Source organism: Lissotriton helveticus, chromosome 10 (genome assembly GCF_964261635.1).
Source record: "Lissotriton helveticus chromosome 10, aLisHel1.1, whole genome shotgun sequence".
In the NCBI taxonomy this organism is placed as follows: domain Eukaryota; kingdom Metazoa; phylum Chordata; class Amphibia; order Caudata; family Salamandridae; genus Lissotriton; species Lissotriton helveticus.
Genome location: NC_136071.1, coordinates 719258940 through 719280476, shown reverse-complemented (window position 1 = coordinate 719280476; position 21537 = coordinate 719258940). Strand labels below are relative to the sequence as shown.

The window sequence follows — 21537 nt, the reverse complement described above, 5'->3', positions numbered from 1 at the left end:
TCGCAGACTTCATCAGCCAGCACGCCCTCCCCTCCGCTGACTACATCCTCCTAGGGGACCTCAACTTCCACCTGGAGAACAACAAGGACAGCAACACCACCACCCTGCTGGACAACCTCGCCAACCTTGGACTCAAGCAACTGGTGAACACCCCCACCCACTACGCCGGCCACACGCTTGTCCCCGTCTTCTCCTCCAGCAAGCACATCTCCTTCAGCCACTCCACCGGACTCCACTGGACTGACCACAGCTGCTTCTACTTCCGCTTCAGAAGAACAACGACCCACCACCACCCGCAACAGATTCCTCGCAGGAGCTGGAGCAAGATCACCACCGAGCAGCTCACCACCTCCCTCCGCCAGAACCCTCCCGCCAGCGCAACGGACCCTAACGAAGCAGCCAGCAACCTCACACAGTGGCTCACCAACTGCGCAAATGACCTCGCAGCACTGAAGAACCCTCCCAGCAGACCCGGCAGCAAGAAAGCCTCCTGGTTCAACGACGAACTCAAGAACTCCAAGAAGAACTGCCGCACCCTCGAGAAAGCCTGGCGTCACGACCAGACCACAGACAACTTGACTGCCCTCAAGCACGTCACCCACAAACACCACCAGCTGATCCGCACCACCAAGAAGACAGCATTCACAGAACGACTGGACAACAACACCCACAACAGCAAGGAACTCTTCAGCATCGTCAAAGAGCTCTCCAACCCCAGCGCCGGAAACAACAACATCACCCCCTCACAAGACCTCTGCGACTCACTCGCCTCGTTCTTCCACCGCAAGATCGCCGACATACACAACAGCTTCGGCGCACCTACTACGCAACAACCACCAAACCAACGCCCCCCACCACCACCCTCTGCGCCTGGACCCCAATCAGCACCGAAGACACCACCTGCACGATGAACACCATCCAATCCGGATCACCAACCGACCCCTGCCCCCACCACGTCTTTAACAAGGCCGACTCCATCATCGCACCCCAACCCCGGGACATCATCAACACCGCCACCTTCCCGGAGATCTGTATGCACGCCGAGCTCAGCGCCCTCCTGAAGAAATATTTACAACAAGGGGTGGTGATGGACAGAGTCTCTGAATTAAGCAGAGTACTCTCACCCAGTCAAGAGATCAGGGCTAGATCCAACACCGTTTTTTAGCTCATTGCACCATCCCAGTTTCAGAACCTGGCTGTATGCAAATTAGTCTGACCCTGGCCCAATGCATCATGGGAACAGGGCAGACCAGACTACAAAAGCCAATTCTTAAACAGGGAAGGAAACAAGCTTCCGGGGACCGGTTTCTGCCATTTCAGGCGTCTTCGGCCCGGCTTGCTTGAATCCTGATGGTGCAATGAGCAAGGGACTCACATCTGAGCATACCCTTCCACGCTTAGGGTGGACAAAAATATTTACAACAAGGGGTGGTGATGGACAGAGTCTCTGAATTAAGCAGAGTACTCTCACCCAGTCAAGAGATCAGGGCTAGATCCAACACCGTTTTTTAGCTCATTGCACCATCCCAGTTTCAGAACCTGGCTGTATGCAAATTAGTCTGACCCTGGCCCAATGCATCATGGGAACAGGGCAGACCAGACTACAAAAGCCAATTCTTAAACAGGGAAGGAAACAAGCTTCCGGGGACCGGTTTCTGCCATTTCAGGCGTCTTCGGCCCGGCTTGCTTGAATCCTGATGGTGCAATGAGCAAGGGACTCACATCTGAGCATACCCTTCCACGCTTAGGGTGGACAAAAATATTTACAACAAGGGGTGGTGATGGACAGAGTCTCTGAATTAAGCAGAGTACTCTCACCCAGTCAAGAGATCAGGGCTAGATCCAACACCGTTTTTTAGCTCATTGCAAACCAACAGCAGACCTCACCGACCTCAAGAACTACCGCCCCATCTCGCTCCTCCATTTTCCAGCCAAAGTCATCGAGAAGACCATCAACAGACAGCTTGCCGCCTTCCTCGAGACGAACGGATCCCTCGACCCCTCGCAGTCCAGTTTCCGAGCCAACCACAGCACCGAGACCGCCCTCATCGCAGCCACTGACGACATCAGATCCCTGCTCGACAACGGGGAAACAGCGGCCCTCATCCTCCTGGACCTCTCTGCAGCGTTCGACACTGTCTGCCACCGCACCCTAGTGCAGCGCCTCAGCAACATTGGAGTCCAAGAGAAGGCACTGGAGTGGATCATCTCGTTCCTCGCCGGAAGAACCCAGAGAGTCCGCCTCCCCCCGTTCAGATCAGAGGCCACCGAAGTAATCTGCGGCATACCACAAGGATCATCACTCAGCCCAACCCTCTTCAACGTCTACATGAGCCCTCTCGCAGCCATCGCACGCAAACACAACCTCAACATCATCTCCTACGCCGACGACACCCAGCTGATCCTCTCCCTCACCAACGACCCCGCCACCGCCAGAACCAGCCTGCATGAAGGGATGAAAGACGTCGCCGAGTGGATGAATAACAGCCGCCTGAAACTGAACTCAGACAAGATGGAAGTCCTCATCCTGGGATCATCGCCCTCCGCCTGGGACGACTACTGGTGGCCGCCTGCCCTGGGCAGCGCACCCAAACCAACGGACCACGCACGCAACCTGGGCGTCATCCTGGACTCCTCCCTCACGATGACCAAGCAAGTGAACGCAGTCTCATCATCCTACTTCAACACCCTGCGCATGCTCCGAAAGATCTTCCGATGGATCCCCACCGAAACCAGGAAGACTGTCACCTAGGCCCTCGTCACCAGCCGTCTGGACTATGGAAACACCCTCTATGCTGGAACCACAGCCAAACTCCAGAAAAGACTCCAGCGCATCCAAAACGCCTCAGCACGACTCATCCTGGACATCCCGCGCCGCAGCCACATCTCCGCCCACCTGAAAGACCTGCACTGGCTCCCCGTCAACAAGAGGATCACGTTCAGACTCCTCACCCACGCACACAAGGCTCTCCACGACTTGGGCCCGAAGTACCTCAACAGCAGCCTCACTTTCTACACACCCACCCGCCAGCTCGATCCGCCAGCCTCGCCCTCGCCTCCGTCCCAAGAATTCGGAAATCCATCGTCGGAGGAAGATCCTTCTCCTACCTGGCAGCCAAGACATGGAACTCCCTTCCCCACTCACCTACGGCTGACCCAGGATCACCTCTCCCTCAGGAAATTACTCAAGACCTGGCTGTTCGAGCAGTAGCGAACCCCCCCCCCCCCCCCGCCCCCCTCCCTCAGCGCCTTGAGACCCTTACGGGTGAGTAGCGCGCTATACAAATTTTATGATTGATTGACAAGAGATGTTCCCCTCGATCCCCAACTACCAGTTATCTCACTATTTCGATTCTCTTGATGAGTTAGACAAATTCACCCTGAATTGGCCTACCAAGATAGCCAAAATGGGGCAGACTGCAGAGGAAGGGACATGCTAGACTTTTCCATCAAGGATTTTTGATATCCATACCCTAATGCCACCTGTCCCTCCAATACACCATACCAATATTTTGCAAAAAAGCTTTGCATCCATGTGAAACCCCATCTGAAAACTGGCAAGAGAAGGTCTGTATTCCAAGGTTCTGAAAATTAAAAGAAAGAAACAGTCTGTGGAGAAAGACTTTCAAGTAACTACACTTACCATCTGATAAAACTTCATATGCTTCTGCCACTTGTTTAAACTTCCGTTCTGCTTCGTCCTTGTTGTCAGGATTTTTATCAGGATGCCACTTTAACGCCAACTTACGATATCTGAAAAGGCCATTAAAATAGAGTACTGTAAGAAACTGGGTTATTAGTCTGGGGGACAGGGTAATAATCACAATGCTTGTTAGATTGAATCCTTAAAGTCACCAAGCTATCCTGGGCTTAACCCCCTGGTAGCCTTGGGGCAGTAGATTAAATTAGGGCAATGTGTAAAGCATTTATGAAGTACCAAAACAGAAACAAAGTCATAACCCAACAAAATAAAAATCCCAAACCCAATTAGAAAAACAGAGTACATTTTAATAAACATGTAATAAGGGAGAGCAGACATATTGATTTTGAAAGTTCTAAATAAAAGAGCGCCAAAAAAAGCATTAAACATCAACTGGTTTTGGTAGACCAGGACCAAGGTGTGATTTGAGGCCGACCGCGATAGAGTGGTCTCGGTGAAGCCATTGGTTTTTGGCAGTAAAGCTCAGAGAAAGAAAAAATTTAATTTTGTGCTCAAGGACGTCCTCTCACCAGCTAGATACATTTGGTGCCTTTGCCCGGTCAGGATTTGAAGGTTTGCTCTTAGTAACATGGTTCTAGCCAAAAGGGCTCAACAAGGATGGATACCTTCTTCCGCGAGGTCCTGCAAAATCCGATTTACTGTTGTAGAGAAGGAGAAACTTGAATCTTCGGCCAGCTGCAACACACCTCAGTCTCATTGGAATGGCAGGTTTGTCCCGGTGTTCCACTGGTCTTGAACATGAAAAGGTTTCTGCATCCCAAGTTTTCTGGGGTGGAGGTAGAAGTCCATCCAGATGCAGCCAAGGCTTCCAGGTCCTCAGGAATAGAACTTGGGAGACAGAACTTACTCCAGCAGAGGGCAACAGAAGGGTCGAGGGTAGGACCAGTTGGTACTGGTCAGTAGTAGGAAAAGCCTCTACTAAGCTTGCAAAAGAGGTAGGTCTTATGTGCCTTCGAGCCTACTTCTTTGTCTAGGTAAAAATGGGAGCAGGTCCACTCCCTCAGGAATCCTCCCAGGTCACAGACAGTAGGTCCAGTTCTTTCCAGTTTTTTCGCAGGTCCAGCAGTATTCTGAATAAGGTGGCAGGGGATACCACATTTAAATACCACATTTATTCCTGGCACAAGCCTATGCATGTGGGGGGGGGGGGGGGGGGGGGAGAGAAAGGGCTAACTAATGGGATAAAAGTTTCCAGGGTTTACCCAATCCCCTTTCATGCCAGTTCCTGTATGCCCTACTTCAATCAATTCCACGGTGGTCCTCTCTGCTTAACTACAAGGAATGGGGGATGCCACTGAAGTAAATTAAGTTCCTGGGTAAAGCTCAAATGGTCATCCTTTCAGAGGAACAAAAACTCCTCAATACACACGTTTTTGGTCTGGGAGCAGTTGTTACTCCTCATTTTGGATTGGAGGATAATGCAGATTAGCCTCCAGAGTCTTTTGGCAGAGAAAAGGTAACTTTCTACAATATGGCCATGTTTTAAAAGCTAGTAGCGGGGAAGTGGGGGTCGGGGGAAGAGGCCTTTTTACTATTGGTTAGCATGGGATCTACAGCCTGCGAAAAACAGATCGGGCAAAAGCTCTGGGCAAGAAAGAGTGCTTTCTTTTTGAAAAATGCAGCCAACAAAATGTTTGCTGTACTAAATTCCCATCTTCCAATATTTCTTTAACAAGTACGTTGAGGAAAAAAAAAACAAGATTTGTTCCAGAATATACATCCTGAAAGTGTCTTTGCAGCTGATCTTTACACTATTTAGGAAACAAGAGCCAACAACAGTATGAACAAGATCATTCTGCCTAAATTGATGGTGCTTAAGCCACCAGGAAAGTATCGTGAACTTATAGCAATAAGGAGTACTTATCTTGAGCTGTTCAGAGCACTTCTACAGTCTTCTGCTACCACTTTGGTGGTCATGAAGGCATGCAAACAATGTGCGCCGGACTACCCTGTTGTTGCAAGAATGTCTTTCTTCTCAGGTATGGGGAAAGGGGGGGCAAACTAAAGTCGGATACCATAGCTGCCAAGTACAATCTCATTCCCCTCCATATCTGGACATACATTAACTGCTTAATCATGTTCAGTTTCCTTTTTTTTTTTTAAAGCATATTTTTTTTTTTTACAAAGAGTCATCAGAAAACAATGTAAACTAGGAGCTAAAAACAATGTTCTAAGGCTAAAAATATAGTGCATGTTAAAAATGAATTTCAATATACACATTTGGGAAAAATAAGTAAAGAGCTAAGCACAAAGGAAAAGGGATTAGGGGAAGAAAAGGGCACAATTGAGAATTAGAACAAGCAACTTACGCCTTTTTAATATCTTCTTGTGATGAATGTCTATTAACTCCTAGAACGTCATAATATTCAACCATGGTGGAATCTGTGTTCAAACAGCAGCAGAGTCCTAGAAATATAACAATAATATGACTACAGATCTGGAACAGATTCCTGGAAATATAAACGTTTTATACAGGTCCAGTTAGCATGAAATTAATACCTCCATGGTTTCCAAAAGCTTAAGTAGTCTTGCATCTTCCCTGTACTTAAATTGCTGGTGGGAGATTTTTTTTCTGTGAACTCTTACAACTAGTCCAATCATATCCCATAACAACATACATGGAAAAAAGCACACAAGACCAGATGGGCCATAATGCTATAAGAAACTGTCTGTAAAGGTTGTTACGGTTTTTTTTTTAAACAAGCATTAAGAACTGCCTAGTGTGCACCCTGGTGAACCATACCTGAAAGAATGATTTTGCAAAACATTAAGTGTTTAAGAGATACACTGCCCCTCCTTTGCCACGAGTGAGCCACCAAGCTCCGTCTGTTTTAGTCAACTTTTGCCAGTTTCATTTATTTTTGACAGGTGGTTTCAATTAAAATGTACAAGCTTTATGCGTTTGTCCAAAAGCTGCTGACTGATGTCAGTCACAGCTCCGGAATTGGAGTGTCTGGCCAAATCCCACAAAGCCGTAATGCACCTGAAGGAAACTCAGCAGAGGGAGACAGATTATAGTGACCTCTATGAAGTGCAAATCTAGATCTCACGTCAAAGGAAGGGCCAGGGCTTGCTTTAGGACTGGGCACCACCTCAGAGGTTTAAAAAGAAACACCACCGTTCCAATAAATGTTGGATAATTGAGTCTTCTGTAGGATTGGAATGAGAATAAAGACATTTATTATTTCTACCCTAGGCATGCCTTGGAGGCACACACTAAAATTCAGGAACATATATTTGCAGCTGTTCTCCAAATATAAATACGCTTTGGCCAGTTTACATAAATAAAAAGCAATCTCTTTATATATGAGACATTCATAAATAATAGAAGATAACTCACACAAACAGAGGGCTATCTGGGCATCTTACATGAAGCAGACCAACTGAAGGCTATGCAGTACCACCAAAGAGATTCAAATTAAAAGATAATTGCAGGCTAGTGCAATGAAATGACCTATGGAGAACATACTACACAAGGCATCTCTAGATAAAGAGGCAGAGCAGTAAAAAACTGACAAACGGGGCTTATGATCAAAGATTGCATTTGCGCCATACTATCTGAACTTGGGGAACGTTGGGTGAAATCTGTAGAACAGTTCAGGTTCAGTTGTCAGTGAGTGGGTTGTCCATTAGAATGGACCAACATGTCTTTCGAAATCTGAAGTGATAACCCCCTTGAAGTACACTAAACTGTTTAATGATATTAGTCTCACGGTGGCCATTTGAAACATTGCTAGACTGTAAGGCAGTCCCTAGAACTCACTAATATAAACCGAGCAATTAAATGTGGACTGGCGCATGGCAGAAAAAAGAACTTTTACAAAGAGCAAGTGTGCCCACAGAAAACTTTGGGGTCATTGGCGGAACAATGAGGGGTTGGGCGTAAGATTATTGGGATGTGATTAGAGGCATTTATCACCTGATTGCTTTTGACAGCTTCTGTCCTCCAGATCAGGTGGACTGCGCAACTTATGCTGCGTGGCATATGATGAAGATCATCTTCAGTGCAGAAGAGACCGAGATTAGGAAGGGTCCTGACCTAATGCAGCATACAGGTACAGACATAAGTTAAATAGGTTTATTCTCCGATCGAAAAAAAAAAAACATTTAAAAAAAAACATCACAGATATCTTCCCAAAAAGGTAAGGAGCTATATTGTAGGAAGAGACCTCTCTTCTGAACTAGTAGCCCTTTAGCAATGCCACGTTTTCAACTGTGTTACAGATTTAGGCTGTTTAACAAGCTACGTACGAGATTTGTGGTGAAGGGTCCTCTGTTGACACTTTTTAAGCAGCTATTGCTCAATTGGTTGAGTCAGTGATTGTGATGTCAACAGCTTTGCCCCGGGTCCCTCCGCCTATCTGGTTTCCAAGTACTTTAGTAACAAAGCTTCTATCTATGTTGGAGTTAACCATCTTGGTTAGTGGTTAGATCAGCATCAGTTGTATCACAGATGGTTTACATCTAATGCATCTGCTAAACAATCTAAAACATAATTTAACAGCAGCCACCTTCAAGACAATCTCATTTGAGACAGACTTCTTAAAATGAGTTCCTAAGATTATATCTAAAGAATCAAAGAAAAGGATGCACAATCTTTATACAGTGGATTCTTATCTCCCTCAGATGCCTTACTCAAGTTGGGAAAGGAATGATCACAAAGAAGGTCATTCTTTAATTCCTTCTTAATGCAGACACTGCTTGCACATTTACAAAACATAAGTGGATAGTAAACATTAAAATACAAATCCTTGTGCTAGATCGGCTGAACAGGTAATGCTAGATTGGCTGAACAGGTAATAATTTGCTGCTGTGGTGAAGGTGGTAGCTGAAGGCACCTGTACTAAGATTCACATTGTGCAGATAAAAATCATGTTTTTATAGAGATTTTTGCTATAAAACTTATTTAAATGGATTGCACCATTGAATGAGGCCTTGATGGAAAAAGTTTGTAAGGCGTGGGACAAGTCTCAATCTCTCAAGTTGTTTCAAAGATGATTGCTGGTATATTATACTTTCTGCGTACTGGACTAGACAGTAGAGTGTTGAAAACCTAGATTCTGCAGTGGTTTTTGCAGCAGGGTTCACTGAGGCACACCACAGGATTTTTAAAAGATATTCAAACACAATGACTTCATGTGTCATTTGAAAGACAAAGCTAGTCTAGTGAGAAAGCAGTTGCTTTCTGTAGAAGAGCAATCCTTGTTTTTTTGCTAGACACTTCCACCACTAGTACCTCAGTGATGGACATGAGTTTGGGCTGAGTCATATGCAACAGATGTAGCATATACTTCAGCAGCAGCCTACTTCAGAGGCACAGACTCCGTGAAAGGTTGTACCGTGAAGCCTCCTTGACTAGAATGTTCTACAGCATCATGAGATTCCAGTAAAAGGGGGAGGGGGTTGGTCTGGAATGGCAGTAAGGGATGAGCTTGCGGAGCTTCTTAATCAAAGTTGAGGGACGTGTTAATTAGTCCCAGATGTAATTCTCCAATGTTTGAAAAGAATGCCCCCCCCCCTTTCAATCCCTACTCACTGTTTCCTCACATCCTCTGAAAATCTTGCCGAGGGTGGAGAAAAAGCTACTGGTAAATGGTTCCATGGAGGTGGATGTTTTGTTCTGAGGGTCCTGTCCATCAAGGTGGAGGTCTATCGAAGAGCCATGTCTTGAGGTCCCTCGTGAAGACGGGGAATGATGTGGTCTGTCTGAGGTGGAGCGGGAGAACATTCCGGGATCTGGCCGCGTGGAAGGAGCGGCCTCTCAATCTGGACTTCCTGGTGCGTGGGACCACGATTTGGGAGAGGTAAGCTGATCGTGGGGACCTTTCGGGTGCGTGAAATGTGAGTCGCCTATTCAGGGATCCAGGTCCGGTGTAGTGAAGGGCTTTGTGTGCGTAGGTGATAATCTTGAAGGTGATTCTTGCCTCGATGGGGAGCGTAGTGTGCCCGGGTGCTGAGTGATGTGGCAGTGTCGTGGCAGGTTGAGAATTAGTCTGGCAGCGGCATTTTGGATGTTTTGAAGTTTGCCGGTGAGGTTTTTGTTGATTCCGGCGTAGAGGGTTGCCATAGTCAAGTCTGCTGGTGACAAGGGCGGGTGTGACGGTCTTTCTGTGTTCGAGGGGGATCGATTTGAAGGTCTTGCGTAGGAGGCAGAGGGTGTGGAAGCAGGAGGATGCGACTGAGTTGATCTGGCAGTACATTTTGAGTTCGGAGTCCAGGATGACCCGAGGTTGCATGCGTGGTTCGTGGGGGTGGGCGTGCTTCCAAGGGCGGGGGGCCACCAGGTGTCGTTCCAGGCATCGGAGTGTGGGCCCATGATGAGTACTTCTGTTTTGTCCGTGTTGAGTTGTCTGTCCTGCACGGTTAATGCTTGTATCTTGCTAACACGCCTGTCAGATGTTAACCCCAGAAGAAGTGCAGTTTTCTATGTAAGGTGCTAGATGTCTGCTTTATGAATCAGCTCAGAAGGTTTTCCCATTAACTGTGACAGGACCGTATTTAGCTGCCATGTTATTGGTTGTTTTCCTGTCAGTGGAAAAGCTCTCAATATTCCCTTCGGGAAATCTTCTATTAAGCGATCAGACTCAAGGGACTTCTTGTTGCGAGAGTGTCTGTATCCTGAAAGTGTGGCAAGGTAAACTCAAATAGAACTGCTGCAGAGACCAGACCTAGCTAATGAGAGAAGATATGGCAGGAGGTGTGCAAGCTCCTAAGAGAAAGGGCGACAGCAGTTCGCTGCGCACCAGTGAAAATCATATTCATTCTGCTTTGCAGGATTTGTTTGTAGAGTCTGCTCTAGTTTTTACTAAGATTTCCGTGCACTGCTGCGAAATACCAGATGGCATTCATAGTATTCAGGATCTAAGCTGCAAAATTAAGAGATTCTGGGTTCGGATGCATGACCTGCCCACTGTCACTGCAGAGTAATCTCTGGACTGGTTTGAATGGAATGCGTTGCTGTTCTGACATTAGGAGCAGTTCAGTATACGAATATTGTCTTAGCAACACCAGGGCTATTAGGATGACCCTACACAGCTCCCATTTCAGCTTGTGAAGTATCTGTGGATTGAAAGCCGCATAGCAGATGGCCGCCTGAGGAGGAGCTCCAGCATGAGGAGCTCCGGGTTTGGGGATCACCATCTGGTCAATACCCCCGAAACAAACACATCACTTGCCCCCTGGACCAGACCGCGGAGCCCTCCGTACCATCCCACAAAAACGGAGTTTGGCAGCCAAATTACCCAGATTGTCGACCGCTGCAGTCCAGATCAGCTCCCTCGCTGCCCGGACCCCTGCGCTGCTCGTCCTGACTGCTGTCGAGTTCCCGGAGCAATCTGCGCACTGCCTCGCTGTTGCCCAACTCCCTGTGAAGACGGATCATTGGCGGCGAGACCAGACAGATGACATCGGGTTTCCGGTCCCCGCCGTGACTGCCCCGGTGAATCCAGAACCCGGGAACAGCCTGAGCCCTGCAACATACAACGGGCCCGAGATCGGCTCCTGCGGTGTTGTTCGGGTATTACGTGTCTGCCTTCTCCCACGCTGGGGCTAGAACGATACACTAGACCGATCACAACGTAAGTTCGCAACACTGCGGCGGCAGGATATTGCACTGCATCTCCCGTCAATTAATAATTAATGCAACGAAGGCTGCCTGTACCGAATATGGTGGCGCCTCGCTAAATATGGAGATCATTGATCTTAATGTACCGACGGCTGCCTGGACCTAAAATGGCAGCACCACGGTAAATAACCACCCGGATGCTGCGAGGCCTCCGGGTGGTTATGCGCTATATAAGTGGAATTTTTCATTTCATTTCATTTCAAATAGGGGGGGATCATTGTTCTTTCCTGATAAGATCTTACAAACTTCATCAAATATGATCAGTTAGCATTATGTATGTATATACTGCCTATCACCAACCGTGATTTATTGTTCGGTAACTCCACAGATTCCTATATCTGGCAGACTGCTCATCGCCGGACCCTAAAATGGCGACAGTCTGAAGACTATACAATTACCTTTCATTGCCTGAACTCAAATTGGCGAAAATCCTAAAGACAACCTGACTATCCTCACCCTCACTATTTATTCCCCGAGAGCTGCCATCCAATCATCTTCATCCTCGCCACTTATTCTTCGAGAGCTACCAACTTACCTTAATAGTGCGTTCTCCCATGGTACTGAAACTTTTCTATTCCAGGTCCCGTACGGTGAGCAGCCTACTCCGCCGCATAACTGTCCCTATTAGTCCTCGAGTAGCCTACTTGAGCCAGCATGGCAAGTCCTGGCCTATCCGCTAAGGGGGCAAATTCTTACACTTTGGTCTACACCCCAACCTCTCCAAAACAGCCGCTAAAGCGCTCCACCCTGAAAAGGCACCCGAGTCCCTGATCTCGGACCTTCGTTACAGCGCGGACAACGGCACAGTCATTAATGACCTCATTTTCTACTCTAAAAGAACCTCTGCCTGGCGCAAAACCTTTTCCCACCTCCTCAATGTACGTGCAACTAAGAACATTCCATACGGCACTAAGCTAACTAACACCACCTCCAACCCTGCAAGCTGACCTAACCATCACTCTTTACAAAAATGGCCTTATCTTGATCCAAGCCTCAACCAAAAACTTGGACAATTTTGCAGACCTTTTCACACTCCTAAAAAACCACGTGCATGACTCTGATAGGGTAACCAACTCCCACCCCGGTGAGTCCTCTTCTTGGCTACCTAGCGTAGCTAGCCATTCACCAGCCCCTTGGAGGTCTTCCAACACAGACCACCCTATCCACTCCAGCACGGCACCCGATCCTACCATCAGAACCACCCCTAGACCTTTGGTCCCCTCCCTACTAGCCCCCCAAGCAGACACATGATTCAAGTCGTGCTTGCCCTTCCAGCACTCAACACAACCCGCAAAGGGGCCCCATCATAGATCCAACGACCTACCACACAGACCGTACTACTCCTCCCTTCTTATCACCTATACATGCAGACAAAACAGTTCCCGAACCACTGCCCCCGCCCTCTAACTCCTCCACCTGACAGGGACATGGTTTCTCTGCTCTCCAGAGCTACCAAACTAATCCAGAGCATCTTGGAATTAATGAACCTCCTTCACCTCGCTGAACTCTCCCTCGCCAATCTCATGCCCCTGCCAAACTACCCCCCCACGCATTTGACAGAACGCCCTAAACAACCTCTTCCACTAGCCTTGAGACAGCTTCACCCCATAAGCAACTATGCCACCTCTCAAAGGAAGAAACCATCGCTCTGGTCCTCTCCTACACCTCTTCCCTTGCCGCTCCAAGTCCACTAGACCTCACTGAAATGGAAATCCTGGCCATCCTCCAAGACTATAACTCCACCCCAGCTACCCCTTATCCTTTCGATTGGCATGCCGAACATGCCAACCGCATGGTCACTATCAACCCCAACAGGCCAGCCACCCTCCACAACAGAACTGTGTTCAAGAGTAATCTAGCACCTGTTCACCTGTCTGCCCAGACTCCCAACACTCCGTCCAAATCTTCTCTGTCTGGTCTGTTAATTGCCGTTCGGCAGCTAAGCATGCCACAGATATTGCGGTTCTCAACCTTAGCAAACAATTTGACTTGGCAATCCTAACAGAATCATGGCTCAATGAATCCTCATCTCCATGCCGGAGCCTTCTAGTTCCTCCTAACTAAAACATCACAAGGCTGGACAGACAATCTAATAAGAAGGGAGGAGGCATCGCCTGCATCTTCCGCTCCAACCTTCTCGTCTAGGAACTTTTGGCAGACTCTTCTGAATTGTGCGAATACCTCGCTCTCGCTATTAGCAGCAACTCCACCCAACTGTGCAACTTACACAGCTTTTACCACCCCCCCTGGCAGGAAAGACTCCTTCACCGACCACCTGATGGAAATCATCACAGCCAAGATTCCCTTCAATGCCAAAGATATTTTCCTAGGTGATTTTAACTTACACTGGAACGATCCCAAGGATCCACATGTCAACGCCATCAAAAACCTCCTGGCAGATCAAGCCCTGACCCAAGTCTGCTCACTACCAACTCACTCAAAAGGTGCCACCCTTGACTGGATGATCATCTCCAAAGAATCAACTGTCAAGCTTATCTCGATCGACCCATTCAACTGGTCTGGTCATCACCTTCCATCTACCTGGCACCCACAAGACAAAAGCACCGCAACCGACAATTCCTAAACGCTGGATCAGAGACACTAAGAACTTGGACCGCAATGAACTTGAGGTCCGATGCAATTCCGACCTCCCTCCCCCCTTCCCATATCAACAGTCAATGGCCTCCATGAGTACTACTCTGCGACTATATCAAACATCCTGGACGATCAAGCCTCACTTAAACTGAAAAGAACACAAATCAAAGCCAGAAACCCCTGGTTCACATGATCCCTTGATAATGAGAAGAGAGCCCTCCAGCAAGCTGAAAGATCCTGGAGGCAGCATCCCTCTACCGCACTTCTAAAACTCCTGTGCCAGGCCAAAAATGTCTACAACAGGAACATACTCAATTAAAAAAAATTAAAAAAGCCTTTTTCAGAACGGAACTAGAGAAAGCCAAGAACAGACCCCACAAGCTCTTCGAACTGGTCAAACACCAATCTAATAAACTGGCCAAAAACATCCAAAGAAACCCCCAAATCTCTCATATCCTCAGAGGAATTCCCCTCTTTCTTCGCTGACAAAATCTTAGCCCTTGGAAACGAACTCAGCTCCATCATACACTTTCATCCCCTTCCTGACCCGCCGCCTCCCACCGTGACCCACATACAGGCTCCACCTAAAAATCAGGCTCACTGGTCTGTCTTCCAAGACTATGACTTAAACTCCATCTCTAAAATCCTTTCTACCTTAAACCTGAACAACCGTTTTAATGACCCGCTCTCGGCCAACTGCCGTCACCCAATCAATTATTCCCAGCTGGACTACAATATTCAAAGCTTTCCTCCAGCAGGGAATGATGCCCGACTCCCTAAAAGCTGTCCAAGTCCTCCCCATTTTGAAAAATCCGATGCTGGATCCAGCCTCTCCTGACAACTTCAGAACCATCTCCAACATCCCACTCTTAGCCAAAGTGCTGGAGAAATGTGGGCAACAGCAGCTAAGTCACCACATCAACAACTTCCACCTGCTTGATGTCTTCCAATCCGGATTTAGGCCAGGGCACAGCACCAAAACCACCATGCTCCATATCATGAACGATGCCCTCCAAGCCCTTGACCAAGGTAAAACTTATCTCCTAATCCTCCTGGACCTATCCTCGGCCTTTGACACAGTCAACCATGAAAAACTTCTCAAATGCCTCAAACTCAGGATGGGATTGAATGGGACTGTTCCAGATTGGTTTAGGTACTTCCTTCACAACCGGTCACAGAGATTCCTAATCAACGGCAACCTATCGTCAACATCGCCGGTCACGGTTGGAGTCCCTCAAGGATCAACTCTGTCCCCAACCCTTTTCAACCTTTACCTAGAACCGCTTACCGGAGTATTACGTGCAGCCAATATCTCTTATCAGATGTACGCTGATGACACCCAGATCTACATCAAAACCTCGTCTCTCAAAGAAATTCTCTCCCTGAACAAAGCCCTGAAACTCACCGTCCAATGGCTCGCATCCAATCAACTTAACCTCAATGCAAAGAAAACAGAATTTCTCCTGATCTCCCCTCCCAATACCAACCTCGAGATTCAATCATGGATTAAACCTATCAAAACCGTAAATTGCCCACCGACCATTGTGAACTCTGCTAAATCCCTGGGTATTACCCTTGACAGCAACCTGAACATGCGGGACCACATCAATTCGATGGCCTAAACAGCCAGATTCCACCTGAGCTACCATAGGAAACTGAAACCCTTCCTCGATGCTCCCGACCTAAAAAAGCGATCCAAGCACTCATCTCTAGACTGGAATACGGCTGTTCAACCCTCTCGGGTTTACCCAAGATCTCCCTCGCACCTCTTATAGCATGCATCAATGCGGCCGTCAGACTACTTACCGGCTCGCGGAAATACGATAATATTACCCCACACCTGAAAACCCTAAACTGGCTTCCCCTAGAGGCAAGAATATAACTCAAACTAGCATCTATCACGCACAAAGCTTTATACTCTCAACTCCCCTGCTTATCCGACACAGAAACTTGTGCTCTCCGGAGGAACCAGAAACTCCTGATCCTCCATAGACCTCTTGCTCCAAACTGCACGCTTGCGGAAAAAAGAAAAACGTACAATCGGGCCTCCTCAGGGGCTGCTCCAAGAACATGGAACTCTCGCCCACCTGACATCAAAAGAATCCCCTCTCTGACTCGCTTCAAAAAGGATGCCAAAACCTTCCTTATGAGCAAATTTCTCGGCTAAATATTGCCTCAACCAACACTATGGCCAGACCTATGGCCGCCCACCACCTCTCTTCGGACTACTTTGTCACCCCTTCAGAAACTTGGGGCCTGGTTTGAATAACTGTAAACATAATTTGTAAATATGTTTTTTGTCTGAGTAACGGATTATGCAAACTGTAAATACGTGCTCTTCTTTCCCTTATGTACCAGCACCCTTCCCCCTACTACTCAAGCTGCAACTGGTTGCATATTACTTTGCTCTCCTGTAAAGCGCTCTGATACCCTAACGGGTCAAGTTTGTGCTCTATAAAACACATAAATAATAAAAAATAATAAAGGAATTGTGGGAAAGCATACGCAAACATACCTGCCCAAGAGATCTGCAGCACGCATCCCCCCCCTCCCCCCTATGGTCCCTTGCGCTCGAATCTGCCGGCATAGTGTTAGCATTTTTTGTTTCAGTGAGTTGTGAAAGGATCTAGGGAAGGAATTCCCCACTTGTAAAAAAAAAAGAAATCTGAGTTGGTCGTCTGACAACTCCCACTCGTGACACTCCTTCAGTGACACTCCTTGAGCGACCTACTTAGTTTGTACGCCCATTGGTTTTGTGCGACTTGAACATGTTTGCCTTCAGGATGATCTTGCTGTTTAGGCAACAGGTCAAAATTTCCTGAGCTTCCCTGGATAGTGTGTTTGATATTGTACCGCCCTGTTTAAGTAACACATTGTGGCCATGTTGTCTGTGCGGATTAAAACACCCGTCCTTCGTAACCTTGGCAGGAAGGATTTGAGACCCACCTCTACTGCTTTTAGTTCCAGTAAGTTGATATGGCTCAGTATTTCTTTGTCTAACCATTTTCCACTCACTTCCAGATCTTGAAGGTGTGCTTTCTATCCCTCCATTGAAGCATCTGTTGTCATAATGAGCTTTGAGGTCTCGAGTAAGAATGTTGACACCTTTTCGATGTTTTTCTTTTTGTCCACCAGAAATCCCAGACACCATCTCGGGCTTTATCTAGCCATGTTATAGAACGAGCCCCTGACGTGTGTCCACTGCAGGTCCAGTTGTTCTTGTAGCGGCCTCATGTACAACCAGCAGTTCGGTCTTTTTTGTGACAGAGAAGATCCCAGCTTGATCATCTTTGTCACTCTCTCTTCCGTTGGATACACCTTGCAGATGGGTGTATTCATGACAGCTGCCACGAAAGACACTGTCATTTGTTGGATTACACTGCCTTTCTCCTGGTTTATGTGAAGGCCCAGGTTCTTAAACACTTGTAGGCATGCGCTTGTCGAATCTTTCGCAGCCCTAGAGGAGTGAGCTTTTATGAGCCAATCGTCAAAGTACGGATACACTTGATGGCCACTCCATCTGAGGAAGGCTGCTACAGGAGCCAATATTCTTGGGGCAGATTTTAGCCCAAACTGTAGTACTATGAACTGATATGGACTAGCGGCCACCTCGAATCGGATATTTTCTGTGCTCACATTAAAGAGAATGTGGAAATATGCGAACTACATCATGTGATCTTCCTTGTTTAGGATGCAAATGATGTCATACAAATAGATAATGCGATATTTATTGAGCATCTTGAGGTCTAACACTTGTGTCCATTTTCCATTCTGTTTCCTGAGAAGAAAAAAAGTTGGAGTAGAAGCCTGTGTGTCTGCTGTTTTGAGGGACTTCTGTTCCCCTGGAAATCAGAGACTGAATTTCCTGTTTTAACTGTCGAAGATGTGTTCATCTGAGAGGCAGGGGTTTCTGGATAAACTAGGCTGTGACCAACTTTTTGATCCCCAGAACCCACCTGTCTGAAGAGATGGGTGATCAATTTTTATAACAGTTGAAAAAGAGTGTGAAATGCAAGGCAGTTGGAGGAATTGAGGTGACCTGTGCTATTCTTTTGTCACTGCCTTTAAGATTCTTGACCTTTTTTTGCAGTGGCAGCTCTTCTGCTACCTGTCTGCCTGGAGTAAGCTGAGGTCTGGGACGGTCTGCCCTATTGTGGAAACTGCTGATAGCCCAGTGCTTGCTGATGGTATGGTTGGTATCTATCTGGTTAGTATTCACCACGGAAAGAGTACTGTTCTCTTTCTTTACCACCTCGAAATGAGAATCTCTTTTGTTGGAGAATACCCAAGGCAAGAGTGGTCTCGGTGTCTGCTTTGATTGATTGCAGTGCATCATCAATATGTTTACCTAACAAGGCCTCTCCGTTATAAGGCATGTCTAATATTTTAGATTGGACTTCCGGTCGAAAAGAGGTTGCTCTAAGCCAACCTGGCAGTCTTAGAACGGCTGCCCTTGCCATCTGCCTGAAGCCTTTGAAGGCGACATTCACTGCTATATCGATCATCTCTGATGACATTCTTTCCCTTCCTGAATTGTCTTGGCTTCTTGTTTCTTGTCTTCCTGCAGAGACTCCGGGACATGAGCCAGGTCTGACCAAATCTGGCGATCGTACCTGCCCAGTATGGCTAGGGAATTGGACGTTCTTATTGTGAACGCTGCCATGGCTTAGGCCCTTTCACCAATGCTGTCTAGCAGCATGCACTCTGTCAGGGGAAGCTGAACATGGTGCTGTAGGATTCTTTGATGATCTTTGTGCCACCTGCATCACAATCAAATCAGGCGTAGAATATCCCATTAGGCAGGCTGGCAAGTATTCTGGGGCTTTGTATTTTTTGTCCAACCTCGGTATCACTGTGGCTACTGTGGAGGAGTTTCTCATAGCTCAGAGGCCTTCATTCCAAATATGGTCAACGATTGGAATGAATTTTATTAATTTCTTGCTTGAATCTTGAGTCTTTAAAATCCTAAACCAAGCACTGAGTCTGTTGTACCAACAGTGGTAGTTTGAAGTGCTTCACCGCCCTTTCAATAAGCACAAGGAACTCTCCAATGTCATTAGGTGGTGAACTGATGTGTTGGTGGTGCTGATACAGGGATAACATAATAGTCTCATTTGTCATTTGCAGTAGGTGTCTGATCCTGGGGTATAACCCCCTCCTCCCTTTCAGGCTCATTGTCAGCATCCCCTTGATCCACATAGTGCTCATTACTGCCTATTGATTCTTACTATCTTGGTTGAAGTATCTCAACCTACTGCACCGTCTGAGTTGGTGCATGCAATAGAGTTTCTTCTTGGGGTGTCTTTGCTATCTCTGGATTTGAAGGCAAGACCACCTTAGGAGAAAACCTCCCATGATAGCCCTGCAACATCATAAGAAGGTCCGTCACCAACGACACAGGTATTTGCATGGTTGGCTCCTGCGATTGCTGTGCTTCAAAGAAATCACCATAAGCCTGAAAGTCCATGAGGTCTTCATAATCCTTTCGTCTTTGTCCTTAAAGGAGCAATTATCTTGAATGTAGTGTGATTCTTGCTCCTCACTGTCATCTGTATCTGGACATTTCACATGTAGCAGGGATGGGCTGGTGGCATCCCCGAAAAACCCATGGCCGTCTTCATCCTCTGTGTCCCCCTTTTCGAGAAGGTGCACCCATGACAACAGTGAAACCTTACCAGGTGATGATAATTCTGGCCTCAAAACTGGTTAGGCGACAATCGCGTTTTGTAGGTGTCGTCACTGTCTAAAAACACAACATCGATAGAGTCGTCGGTGTGTCTGTCACATTTAATAGAACACCAATGATTATGACTGGGAGCGTCTTGCAACAAAGTAGCAAGAAGCTCCCAAGATAAAGGAATACTTTCTTATACACTGCCAACTGAATACACACAATTATTAAACAAATCAGCTTCAGTCCCAAGACAATTTCTTGCAAGACAATCACTACTGTTTACTTAGCTGTTCCTGTGCTAATCAGCATGGCAGAAATATCCTTTTCATATTTGGTTATCAATTTGTACCCAATGGGTAGGTCATCCTACTGATCAAATACCAGTAAGGCACACCATGTACCAGGTCACGGGCTTGCTTCACATAAAAGGCCTTTTTGTAAGTCCCTCTTCTCGGTTTCTCAGAGAATCATTGTTCTTGCTACCCACCCACTTCAGTTTAATTTTGCAAGCATGCAAAGCTGCCCTGCACCTTGACTTCACCACATCCACCACTGCTGCACATACCACTGATAAGCTCTAACTCAACCTGCAAAGGCCATACTACACACAGCCCTGATTTTCCTCATCTACACTTCCTCTTGATTCTTGAAAAAGCATCACTCTTTCAATAAACAAAATTCATCAACGCATTAATCTCTTCTTGTTCTGTTCTTTCTTGTTACTTCAGTATTGCCAGCATTTGCTCTGTTCCCCAAAAGCCGAGTTTGAGTTCATCCTGGACACCAATCTCACCTTGAAGGATCACATCACGAACAAAACCAAGAGGTAGAGACAACATTTTTACTACAGTGCTTCCTGGCTGGAAGATGCACCTTTACTAGATTAAGCTTCGGATGATAAAAGCAGGCACAAAATATCAAGAGTGGTCCACGTCTAACAAATTTCTAGAATGGGAACAGCTTTTTGAAGGCCACTGATGATGCAATTGCTTTGGTGAATGAACACGAGTAGCTTCTTCACAGCCGGAGGAAACTCCTCCATATGCTACAATAGATTTTAAAGAAGTATGAAAGGAGCAGTTGAATTTCAGCATGGTAAAATCTCAAAATGGTTTAAGTATTCCTTAGCTGAGGAAGAATGGTTGAAATCCTGAAGAAATATTTCCTTAATATGTGAAAGCTTAATGACAACGCAAATCTCCTTTGAGGAAAGCCCTGTAATCTTGCAGGCTGTTTGAAAGAGACAACTGCCTTAACAAAAAGGCAGCTACTCCATGTCACACAAAGCTAGAAATATAAACAGTTATTGCATCAGAGGAAAAGACAGTATTTGGAAAATGAGATGGTGGAGGCGGTAAGGTTCCAATATGGATGCAATTCAACAGCCCTTATAATGCAGTCAACACACCTTTTAATTTGAGAGCTAGGTCTCAATAGGATATTACATCTATTACATTTACAAAACAGAATGGTTACCCATGGAATCCATGACCCATTAGGGTAATTAAGAAGTGCTACATAGTACTGTCATACATTTGAGATACAGGGATGGCCTCTTTTTTTTAAAAAGGCGCTATTTCTACTGAACTAAAAAAAAAAAGCCTAGGTCACATCTTTTATTAAAAAATAAAAATAAAACACCACAACTCTGTTTGGAGGTTGTTCTCCACTTCAATTACCATCTAAATATGTTGTGTCTTCAGGATCTTTGAGGTTGCAGCAACCTTACAGCTTCAGATACAGATGTGCTGGCAAGTTACATTCTTGGAAAGAGACAGTCAAGCTTTTATCCACATAGAGGGGTACTGAATTAGCTTTTGTGGACATGCAGTCAGTCGTCCATATAACACTGCATACTATGTGGGTTCCAGCACATCTGGTGCTACTGGATCGTTCTGCAGCCTTTAACACCTTTGACCATCC

The 21537-nt window shown here is 46.6% G+C and overlaps 1 protein-coding gene across 2 annotated transcripts in view; it reads right to left on the bottom strand.

The window, feature by feature from the left end:
• DNAJB6 (DnaJ heat shock protein family (Hsp40) member B6) overlaps positions 1 to 21537 on the bottom strand; it is a 451460-nt gene that overhangs the window by 389077 nt on the left and 40846 nt on the right. For both annotated transcript variants that reach the window (XM_078663269.1, XM_078663268.1), the window contains exons 2-3: positions 6031 to 6127; positions 3644 to 3753 (exon numbers count right to left, since the gene is read on the bottom strand). In XM_078663269.1, coding sequence (XP_078519395.1) covers positions 3644 to 3753; positions 6031 to 6095 — 175 coding nt within the window. In that variant the 5' untranslated portion in view covers positions 6096 to 6127. The remainder of the gene's footprint in view (positions 1 to 3643; positions 3754 to 6030; positions 6128 to 21537) is intronic.